Genomic DNA, 11,649 nt, shown 5'->3' with positions numbered 1-11,649 from the left:
CGGAAAACTTGCATTCCTTTCCTTTCCTCTTTTTTCATAAATGTAGTGTAATATAATCCTATATCATATAACATAGCTTAACATATAGTCAGCTACCATCTGTATGACATTATGCAAATTCTATAGTATATATTTTCATGTATCGTAGCTTTAAGTCATTATCAATGAAGACTTATACTTTTTTACGATCTTATAATTTTGTACGTTGATAAGATGATTAAGATATAAAATAAAGATTATTTCATAGAATAATAATTAAGTTTTGAATTTTTTTCAATTAGGTTACTCATAAAATATTTTGCTTCAACCAGGTCACTAAAATTTTATTTTTGTTTCAATCCTAGATATTTTACCTGGATCACAGATTATTTGGGTTTTATTTTTAATTTTTAAATAGTTGACATTGATAAATATTTTTTAAAAAATTAGTAAAAAATGAGAAAATAATTTTTAAATTGCGAAAAATGGCAAAAAAAAGTAGAAAAATTTAAGTTACGGTTTTTTAATAAGAAACCACCATTTTTTTAGAAAAATTTCAAAAATATACTTGGGTGATATAAAATATTTAATAGTATAATTATTAATTGATTCGATACAAAAAAAGAAACATATCAATTACATTGCAATTTTTTACAATTTTTAAGTTTTTTTTTCTTTTTTTTTTTTGCAATTCTTCACTTGATATATATATATATAGGCTAAGTATAAAATGAAAACCTACTTGAGTTATGAAAACTATAAAAACTCATTCTCAACAACATGTTTTTAATTAATGTTTAAATCTTGTGATTCACAATTAAAGTGAATAAAAAATGTAAATATAAATATAACTTTTTCTCTCTCCTGAAAACATATATAAAAATTAGTAAAAAAAATGTTAAAAAATAGTAAAACATTTTTTTTATGTTTCGATGTTTTGTATTAAATGTTACAACATATATTACACGTAACAAAAAAAACGATGTTACATAGGGTTTTCGCAGGTTTTCACAACTCAAATGGGTTTTCATTTTAACCTTACCCTATATATATAATATATATATATATTGCAATTTTTGGGAAGTTAAAAATTATTTTTCTTAATTTTTACTATTTTTTTCAATTTTATTATGCAATGTCAAACTATTTAAAAATAAAAATAAAAACCTAGATAACATGCTATACAGGTAAAATATCTAGAATTGAAACAAAAAAGAAACTTTAGTGACCCGATTTAAACAAAAGATTTTATAAATAACCTGATTAAACAAATTCAAAACTTGGTTACTATTTTATATAGTAATCCAGGGTTGAGTTTAAATAAAAAGTTTGATTTTTCTACAAAGGTCAGGAAGGAGGGTAGTTTTGTCAATTAAAAATTAAACCTTCCATCTCCAAAAATACCCAATTAAAACCTTGCAACTAAAAAAATCTAGCTACATAAATCACTTCACTCAGCTCCCACCACCACCCTCCACTGCCACCGTCCACAACCGGCGTCGGCTCTTCTCCGGCATCATCTACTGCCATTGTTCCACCGCCAAGACAACCACCATCACCGAGCTCCTACATCTCAAAAAACCCAAACACACTCTCCTCCTTTTGTCGACGAAACCACCAATTCCGCGCGACCATCGACCCTACACCACCATTTTCGGCGGCCGCCCCTTTCTCCCCCTGCAACCATCGCCGCCCACAACCCTATGTTGGCTCTGATCTAATTTTTTGGATTCCATATAATAAAAGACAAAACTTTGTGATGTACCTGACGAAGATGCTCGGAGTTAGGAAGCATCCTTGATGCATTTGATTCTATCCGTAAAGAGATTAGGGAGATAGTGGGATGGATGGGGTAGGATACTTATTAATTGACTCTTAATAAAACACAATTGTATAGATAGATGGTACGATACAAAGTGTAAAACACAATTCATAAACACAATTGTGTTTTTCGTATAGAAAAACACAATTAAACAGCCATGCTAAAAAAAACACAATTGTATTGTTCTTGTACCTCTTTAAAACATTATTTTAAAACACAATTGTGTTTTTCACCTAAAAACACAATGTGTTTTTCACCTCAAAAACACAATGGTAAAACACAATGGCCATCTATAACATAATGTATAAAAAACCCATTAATTTTTTTTTATTTTTATATAGCAATATGGTATATGTATTAAAGTTAAAAAAATGCTCGTTATTATGATGAAATTGTTTTCTTAAAAAATATCGTATAAAAAAGTTATTGACGTTTTAAAATGATGGGAGAAATTGACATGTGTCTTGCATGTGGAGAGAGAATTCAACAAATACATGTTATTCCTATTATACCATTTCCCTTACTTTAACCTTAATTTTTTTTCAAACTAATCTTAACCCTTTAAATTCAAAATCAATGGCCTAGATTATTTCTTATCCTTCCTACAAAACTTATACTTCTTATTTTAACTTCACCGTAAAATATGATAAAATAAGAGGCAAAATGTTTAATTCTCACAAAACATTTTATCACGTGTTACTTTACGTCTATTATAACTACCTTACAAAACACATATCCCCCATTTTGTTAAAAAAGGTAAACTTCAAGGGTTTAAATAAAACTCACGCTCCTATAAATAAAACCCAACTCTTTCTTCTCCACTCACTCACTCACTCACTCTCTAGCATTTGTATTAATGGCTGCATTAGCAAAGCTCGTACTGAGAAGAAGCAGCAACTTGCTCAGTCAGAATCTGATCGGAGCTAGATTCTATTCGTCGCCGGAATCTTCGTTTGCTCAGAGAATCAGAGATCTGCCGAAGAATATTCCCGGAACTAATATTAAGAAAGATGCATCTCAGGTAATGATTAAAGCTCTTGTTATCTCCGTCAATAATAACGGTTAGTTTAAGTGTTTAATTAGTTAATAATTGTGTGAATGGTATATGATATGCCAGATATTGCTACTTTATTTGCTACAGGTAAATCATGACGTCATAAATTTCACTTTATGATTAAATTTGGTATTGAATAATAAAGTTATATAGGAAAAAGTTTGTGATGTACTTATCCACTAGTATGCAAGTTTTTTATATGGATTCCTTGATTAAATTTTATTTATTTTAACGGTGAGCTAATCCTTCAAATGAGTTATTGGCTAAATTAACTATATCGGGATGCACTCGTCATTCGATTTGAGGAAAACCCCTGATCTAAGCCAACGCCTGTGAACACTCATCTGAAAGCACGACAACGAACACCACATACTCGCTTAGTCTTCAATCATCACATGGTGCTGCTGAAACTAAATAAAGGGAACATGAATCAAACTTGGATCATATGGAGCATCAAATCTTTTTCGTGCAACTCAACCGCTAGCTCATTGGCTTAAATTTATTTATTAGTTTCGTTTGTTTTCAGATTTGGTTATATTTATGAATTGCTAGTTTTAGAGTCGTCTATTATATGGGAAATTTATAAATATACAGTATTTAATTAATAATCGATATACAATAAACAATATTTATGCTGACTTTTTTAATGAAATAGAATAAAATTATAAATTTCCAATATTTATGGAAGGAAGTAAATATTAATATCAATTTTTGAAACATAAATTTTAGAAATGATAAAATATTGTTTTTGTTATTATTAGAAATTTATTAAATATATATTCTTATATAATAAATATTTGTAATTTAGTGCTTAATTCTTACTTTCTAAAGATTTATTTTTTGATATTTAATGCGGATTATTTTTATTTATTTCCCATAAATAAAAAAAATATACTTGTATTTTAATATGGTCGCGAGTATCTTGCTTGTAAGCGTTCCTTGTTTTATTAAATTTTTTTGGTTGGCAGTTCAAAAATTTTTTTTCCCCATAAATAACTCCCAACAATTTTAATGCAAATGAGCTGGCGGTGAAGTGGTAAGGAAGAAATTTGGTGTTTCATGTGACCTATGTTCGATTTCTATCCTGGCATTTAGTTTCAAAAACATTTGGGTGATGATTGGAGACTAGGCGAGTATGTGGCGTACATTTGTTAAATCCTTGAACTAAACGAGTTTTATTTCATCACATTCTCGTGCCTTCGTGTGAGTGTTCACGAGCGTTGGCCTTAGGTGAGGGTTTTCCCTGGATCGAAAGACGAGCATATCCCGATGTGATTAATTTAGTTAGATACCTATTTTGAGGATTTGTTGGCCTTTAAAAAAACAGCTTTAATGAAATATAAAACAACTTTAATAACTCATGATAAATCAACTACTTTAATTGTACTTGTTTTTTATCACGGGAACTTAACCAGTTCAAAAAAATTTTCAAGGACTCATTGTGTCTCCGCTCTAAAATCACAGGGACGCAAAGAGTAATTTTCTCCAATAAAAAATTAGCATTTATTTTTTTTAATTGTAATTGCTTGAACATACACCAAAACAGAAAAACAGTGTTACCGAACGTACCCGTTACCAACGGCCAATGCTATGCACATTTTCCACTTGTGAATTATTGCATTCTACAAAGTAAAACACGTGCATTGAATATGTGAATGTATTTAAGTAACATAAAATATTATAAATATGTCGTTTTAAAATATTTATATCTTTAAAAACTCAAAAATATAGATTAGGTCCATATTGGTATCATGTTTTAAATCCGTGTTGGGCAAATATAAGAATACTTGTATTTTTAAAACGTTTAATATTATATTATGACATTGAAGGAGGAAAATACGTTGTTTTAAACTTCTAAAAATATAAAAATAAAATAAGTAAATAATACAAAGAAGTTTTCGTTTAGTGCAAATATTTTATTTGGTATAATATACGACACAATTTATGATAAAATTTGCGTATTGATATACAGATAAAAGTAAACAAGTAATTGCAACGAATTTGTATTTATATAAAACATTTTATATTATGAAAGAAAAATAAGATTATAATAGATAAAAAAAAAAGTTAGTTAATCACATGAAAATAGGGTGAAGAGTAAACTGCGGTTTTCGTCCCTTTGGTTTGTCCAAATCTGTGGTTTTAATCCGATAGTTTCAAATTTGCGATTATCGTCCCTGTGGTTTTATTTCACTTGCAATTAAACCCAAATTCACTAATCACGTTAAATCTGGTCGTCAAACCCATCAACGTACCCTTCACGTGAGGGCGGTTTTGTCCTTTTGTTTTCCCAAAATACACCCCAGCCCCTCACATGAGTGGGCTTGTGAATTAGGACGGGGTTTATTTGAGGCGAAAAATGACAACACTGTCCCTCACGTGAAGGACATGCTGATGGGTTTAACGATCAAACTTACAAGATTAGTGACTTGCGGTTTAATTGCACGTGAAATGAAACCACAGGGACGAAAATCACAAATTTGAAACTATTGAACTAAAACCGCATATTTGGAGAAACCACTGGGACGAAAACCATAGTTTGCTCCAGGGTGAAATAGTATAAATTTGGGTTGAATATTGAAGTTTGACAAACCTAACCCTTGAAATATCAGATTATTGGAAAAACACCCCTTGTATATCTAAACAAAGTCACAGAGGGCTGTGGTGCTTATGTAGCAGTCAAGCAAGAAATGTTTCAACCAACTTCTAGCATTAAAGACAGGTATGCCTCACTTATATGTCAATCTTTTAATTTTTAAGTTCCAAATTACTGATTTTTCAACTTCAAAATTGATAAAAATAATAACAATAATGTATTTTTGCATAACACTTTTTTAGTATCACAAAAGAAAACTTTACTGTAAGTTTGAATCTTTAAAGTCAAAGGTTGACCTTTTTAACGATCCGAATCGCATTTAACTTGTTACATATTCGTCATTAGGCCAGCACTTTCTATGATAAACGATGCCGAAGAGAAAAAACTAATCACACCCGGAAAGGTAAGCAGTTTCATGAACTTAAATTTTGACAATATATAAATACATATGATTAACATGTGTGCATTACTGTATTATGCATAAATACAAGACGGTTTTGATTGAGCCGACTTCGGGTAACATGGGGATTAGTATGGCATTCATGGCAGCTTTAAAAGGGTACAAGATGGTGTTGACAATGCCCTCATACACAAGCTTAGAACGAAGGGTGACAATGCGTGCGTTTGGAGCCGAGTTGATAGTAACCGACCCTACTAAAGGGATGGGAGGTACTGTTAAGAAAGCATACGATCTTTTGGAACAAACGCCCAACGGTTACATGCTACAGCAGTTCTCAAACCCTGCAAACACTAAGGTAAGTTTTATCATCTTTCATTTGTATAGATTTTATATTTTGTTTAATAAATAAGTAACATGGTTACTGTAGGTGCATTTTGAGACAACGGGGCCGGAGATTTGGGATGATACGAATGGTAAAGTTGATATCTTTGTGATGGGAATTGGTAGCGGAGGTACTGTATCGGGTGTTGGACAGTATCTTAAATCCAAAAATCCTGATGTTAAGGTGAAACTTGTAAAATCTTGAATATAATTCATAATTTTGATTTGGAATTTGGATGACTGTTGATTGTTCTTAAAGTTAAATCAATTCTTTTTAAATTTTTCTTAGATTTATGGACTCGAGCCCGAAGAAAGCAACGTACTAAATGGTGGAAAACCCGGTAAGATTACTTTGGTGTTCATAACATTACATGTTATCTCCTTTTTGCACTTTAACTAAGCATGAAAAAACTGAAGGGTCGGGTCAAACAGTGGCGAAGTATACTTAGGGCCAGGGGTGACCCGGCCCCCCTGTTTTTTACGCAGCAGTGTAAATTTACCCGTTTTTCGTCTGAAAATTTATATACTTAGTGTAAATTTAGCCGTGTTCAACCGAAAATTTGAGCCCCGCCCCCCTCGTTTATGAAACTTTTTATACATTTTGAGCCTGGGGGGGGGGGGGGGGGGTTGTCTTAGTCCAAGCTTCGCCACTAGGGTCAAAGCAGGTGTTTGGGTCAAACTGGATCGGCTAAGTTTTGGGCATATGAACTTACTAACCCTTACTATCGCGCAGGACCTCATCAAATAACAGGAAATGGGGTCGGATTCAAACCCGATATCTTGGACATGGATATAATGGAGGAAGTTCTTATGGTACATTTAACAAATTTTGTTGTCATTTTCGATAGCGGGTTTTATTAAGCAATAAGCATAAACCGATATTTATAAAAGATAATCCTTTTACCACACAATATCTTTAACCGTAAAATAGTGTCATTTAATTTATATAATATGAAACTTTTTAAAGACTATGCGCAATGTTGTCGATATCAAAATCCGTTATTTCATATAAAACTTGTTAATGATTCACTGCAGGTGTCTAGTGAAGATGCGATAAACATGGCTAGAGAATTGGCCGTGAAAGAAGGGCTTATGGTAAGAATTGTCATTCGATTTAAAAAATCGTTGCGGGCATGTATTAATGTGACAATAGAAGTTACAACAATAGATTTAAGTATGTGACAACCATGATAACGTATTAGTTTTGAGAAACTAATTTGGAGTTTTAATAATTTACTTGAAATATTTTTCATTTTTTACTTGTTTTGTTTGCTGTAGGTTGGAATATCATCAGGAGCAAATACTGTTGCTGCATTAAGACTTGCTAAAAGGCCAGAAAACAGAGGCAAACTTATTGTGGTAATTAATTTATTTTCTTTATATTTTTTCAACAAATATTTAAATTATTAACCACCTAAACTATTTATTCAAAAGATATATTCATTCTTTTAGCAGCATGCTTATTACAAAATCATACTTTCTACAAAAACTATTTTATAAAATTTTAAAAGTTAGTAGAAAAAAGTTATATAATAATTGAGAGTTGGCTAGCCAAATTAGTTTTGAACTAGTCATTATGATTTAATTTAACGATTAAACCGTCACGATTTTGAAATAATTATTTTAATCGTTATTAACTTAAGTAACACTATTTTTTATAATTGTTTTTTAGACCATTCATGCAAGTTTCGGAGAGAGGTATCTGTCATCCGTCTTGTTTGAGAAACTGAGGAAAGAAGCTGAAGAAATGATACCGGTTTCAGTGTAATATGCAATCACAAATTCTAGTAATAAATTATGGCTATGTTAATTGTAGCTTGAACTATATATCAAATAATGCAAACTTGATTTGAGTCAAAGTCAACAAGGGTGTTCTTATAATCAGTCAAACATTATTTTAAGCATATTTGTTTTTATTAATCCCAACTATCGTCTTTTGGTCGTTGTCGGTCCCAAATTGATTGCAGACGGTCCCTACTTTTAATGCATTTGTTTCCAAAAGCCCGCGACTAACAGAATCTTAAACGCCGTTAGTTGCAGGTCACCGGAAAAACGTTTTTTCCCTGAAAAGTCACATTTTTTCGCCGGAAAACACCACCTTAACACCGCCACCACCACCAATTGACTCACCACAGATCAGCCACCACCACTTGAGCACCACCAACCGATTCCGATGATAGTTCTAGGGTTCCAGCGACCTCAATAATTAGGGCTTCTACTAGAAAAAGGTTCCTAAAAGTTTGAAAAGGTTCTGGGATTCCGGCGACCTCAATAATTAGGGCTTTTACAACGATGCTTGGGACGAAATTGTTGAGTTTTCTGGAAAAAAATGTGAGGTTTATGGCCAAAATATTTTTCCGGCAACCTGTAACTAATGGTGTTAGGATTCTGTTAGTTGCGGACCGTTGGGAACAAATATGTTAAAAGTTGAGGCCGCCAGGAGCCAATTCGTTAGCTGGGACCATCAGCAACCAAAAGATAATAGTTGGGATTAATAAAAACTTTTTATGCATCAAAACTCAAAAGCATGATATATTGCCATATTGACATGATATTGATATAGCCAAAAAGAGTGGCATGTCAATAATGCTTACATTTCACTAAATGTACCAAAAACATGCAAACATCACAGCCCTCAAACCATGCATATTTTCATTTACACCCATGAACTTTATAAACTTCAAGGCCCGCCCCGAAACTTTAATCGACCCGACAAGGTCTACCCGTAACTTTCAAAATTGATAATTATGTAAGAAAAACATCAAAAAGCATCTATTCCAACTGTCTCAACTTCATCATCATCATCACTATTAACATTGCTCGGGTCAGCCCGATTTTGGTGGGCCCTGCGCCTTAGCAAGTAGACACTAAATAGTAGCTAACAAGAACGGGCCTCGTCTTGTTCTTGAAGTACATCACAAGTAGATCCCAGAAGCAATTACCCGAAGACCAGGGGTTTGACTTAATAATACTCGCAAACTTCTTTTCTTCGCTTTTAGTCCATTTGTGTGAAACTTCTTCACCCATCATATCAAATTTCCATTTCACAAAAGCCGACCCGAGTTTACGCTTCAACCGGGCTCGTTTTTCAGCAACATGAAACCTAACACATTCGGGAGAACCGCTGATGTGGCAGCTACATGGCTCGTGCCTTCCTTTTCCAATAGGGTCCCTTTCAACCAAACCGAATCGGTTTTCAGTTTCTTTTAGCAGCCAAACACGAGTGCCGAGCCATCTAGTTTCACTTTCTTCAGTTTTCCCGGTCCATTGTGGTACTTGTGCTTGATAAAACCGACCCAATGGGACTCGTTTCTTCTTGTAATTGATAGCCCATAAAGATTCTTCTTCTTTTTCTTCTTCTGCATCACTTTCAGGGGGTGATGACTCTGCATAATCATGAACTTGTAGTTTTCGGGTCAGAAGGAGTAAACGATTCTCTTCGAGGGAAATAAGCCTCTGGCTGCATCTCGTGTATGAGTTCTTGGGTTGGTCATTATACATATCAGGATGCATCTTTTGCTTCTTCTATAAAACACGAAACAAAACGAGCTCGATTAGTGAAGCTCGGGCCCAAATATTAGCGGTGTAAACGAGCTGAGCCCAAGCTCAACTAGACTCTAGCTCGGCTAGGGCTCAGTTTGTTTCCTATTTATTAATTCTTTATGTAAATTTATAAATTTTTATATGTATATATATCTATATATATTATTTAGTTATTTTTATCGTAAATTTATACTTAATAGTAATTATTAACTAAATTTATACTAAATACAATTTATATAAAATATCAGGCTCGTGAGCAGCCTTGAGCTCGATTAGGGAAGTTTGGGCTTGAGCTCGTTTATCAAACAAGCTTATTTTTAGGCCCGATCTCGAGCTCGAGCTCGTTTAAGTTCGGCTCAATTCAAGCTTTTTTCGAGCCGATCTCGAGTAGCTCACAAGCAGCTTGGTTCGTTTACACCCTTATGACAATTCAGTAATTAACAATATAAATGCAAATCACACAAATCATTAACAAGTTTCGATAAACAAAAACGTGTGTCGACAATAACAAGACAAAGTAACTCCAAGGGAAACCAAGAACTACCTGCCAAGTCGACCGTTTAATATTCGAATCAACATCGACATTAACCTTCAAACTCATCATCTCTTTAACCAACAAAACCTGCTTCCAAACATGTTCACTTCCATAAGCCTTCCACTTAGAACTCTCGGGCAACGATCGGATTTTAGAATCACTCGGTTTTTCGCAACCGTTTTCACCCAATCCAACAATGGCAAACAACACTCTTTCTTCCTCTTTTTTATCAGTTTTTTCTCCTCTTCAATACCCACACATAACTCATTATGTTTTTCACCAACACAACAAACATTCTTAAAATCTCCAATATTAAGAAACTGTTCTAAATCCAGTTCCAGATCCATTTAAAACTTAACCCCTTTTTAATATTTTGATACAACTTCAAACCCTAAGTAAATGTCACACAATAAATGAGTTCATCCTGAAAATAAATCTAGACATAAGTCACAAAACAACTTGTATAAATAAGTTCATCTAACAAATTAAATTAAGCATCTTTTTATTTTCTTGGGGGGTGAATTTAGGGGTGGAAACGAGCCGAGCCCGAGCCCGAGCTCGACTAGGCTCGAACTCGGCTCGTTTAACTTGTACAGAGCTCGAGCTCGAGATCGGCTCGTTTCGAGCTCTATTTTTAAAGCTCGAGCTCGGCTCAAGCTCGGCTCGTTTACTATATATCAATTATATATATAATTATAATTATTTTTATATATTCTTTCTATTATAATTTTATGTATAAAACAATATATATTATTTAGTTATTTTTAATTATTTTTTCATAACATTATATATATATATATATATATATATTAATTAATTAATAATTATTAAATATATATTTTAAAAAAATTATATAAATGACAGGCTCGTTTAGGCTCGCAAGCCGGCTCAAGCTCGATAAGTGAAGCTCAGGCTTTGGCTCGTTTATTAAACGAGTTTACTTTTAAGCTCGGCTCCATTAAGCTTTTTAACGAACCGACTCGAGCAGCACCCAGGGATGAAGATAAAAGTGATCTAAGTAATGCAATGAATATTATATAAAACTTATATGATATAAAAACTTAGGTTACCTTTAATGTCACACCATGGGGTCCCTCTCTCTCTCTCCCTAGACCTGTTAGAAAGAGAGACAAAGGAGACTTTTTTACTAAAGATTTTTATAACATTTATATCAAGATTTTTGACTAAAGAATCAATGAATATGTTAATGTTAGAGAGAGAAAGAGAGAAAAAATACCAGTTTTTAGGGGTTTTTTAGAGAGAGAACGTGGGGTTCTTCATTTCTTCTCTAATGAAGGGTTGAAGGGGTTTTGAATGATTGAATCTAACCATGGTCTTC

General features: G+C 33.0%; 2 protein-coding genes across 3 annotated transcripts; one reads left to right on the top strand and one right to left on the bottom strand.

The window, feature by feature from the left end:
• The first annotated feature begins 2,645 nt into the window (after window positions 1-2,645).
• Window positions 2,646-8,011, top strand: LOC143563033 (bifunctional L-3-cyanoalanine synthase/cysteine synthase 1, mitochondrial-like). 2 transcript variants are annotated; one of them, XM_077050677.1, is made up of 10 exons: window positions 2,646-2,822; window positions 5,468-5,577; window positions 5,797-5,854; window positions 5,943-6,206; window positions 6,279-6,416; window positions 6,522-6,573; window positions 6,984-7,045; window positions 7,268-7,327; window positions 7,511-7,591; window positions 7,905-8,011. In XM_077050677.1, exons 1-10 carry the CDS (start codon window positions 2,658-2,660, stop codon window positions 7,998-8,000), a joined length of 1,086 nt encoding a protein of 361 aa, XP_076906792.1. In that variant the 5' UTR covers window positions 2,646-2,657; the 3' UTR covers window positions 8,001-8,011. The 2 variants fall into 2 exon arrangements, with proteins under 2 accessions (XP_076906792.1, XP_076906791.1); XM_077050676.1 differs by having other exon boundaries at window positions 6,966-7,045.
• A 1,074-nt stretch (window positions 8,012-9,085) lies between these two features.
• Window positions 9,086-10,657, bottom strand: LOC143563049 (AT-rich interactive domain-containing protein 1-like). The gene is made up of 3 exons (XM_077050688.1): window positions 10,632-10,657; window positions 10,320-10,554; window positions 9,086-9,757 (listed from the first exon to the last, which is right to left on the bottom strand). The coding sequence occupies exons 1-3, from the start codon at window positions 10,655-10,657 to the stop codon at window positions 9,086-9,088; spliced, it is 933 nt and encodes a 310-aa protein (XP_076906803.1).
• Between the last annotated feature and the right edge of the window lie 992 nt (window positions 10,658-11,649).

This window comes from Bidens hawaiensis, unplaced genomic scaffold (assembly GCF_021521415.1).
Source record: "Bidens hawaiensis isolate Kalapana, Puna unplaced genomic scaffold, B.hawaiensis_p1.1 tig00021201_1, whole genome shotgun sequence".
NCBI classification, from domain to species: Eukaryota; Viridiplantae; Streptophyta; class Magnoliopsida; order Asterales; family Asteraceae; genus Bidens; species Bidens hawaiensis.
This window is presented reverse-complemented; position numbering and strand designations above follow the sequence as displayed.

Excerpts from the sequence above, each read along its gene's own strand:
- LOC143563033 (XM_077050676.1), top strand. The coding sequence starts at position 2,658 with ATGGCTGCATTAGCAAAGCTCGTACTGAGAAGAAGCAGCAACTTGCTC. Across the intron at positions 5,855-5,942 it reads AACTAATCACACCCGGAAAG|ACGGTTTTGATTGAGCCGAC; the intron begins GTAAGCAGTTTC and ends CATAAATACAAG. Across the intron at positions 6,207-6,278 it reads CAAACCCTGCAAACACTAAG|GTGCATTTTGAGACAACGGG; the intron begins GTAAGTTTTATC and ends TGGTTACTGTAG.
- LOC143563049 (XM_077050688.1), bottom strand. The coding sequence starts at position 10,657 with ATGGATCTGGAACTGGATTTAGAACA. Across the intron at positions 10,555-10,631 it reads CTGGAACTGGATTTAGAACA|AGGAGAAAAAACTGATAAAA; the intron begins GTTTCTTAATAT and ends TGGGTATTGAAG. Across the intron at positions 9,758-10,319 it reads TTAAACGGTCGACTTGGCAG|AAGAAGCAAAAGATGCATCC; the intron begins GTAGTTCTTGGT and ends CGTGTTTTATAG.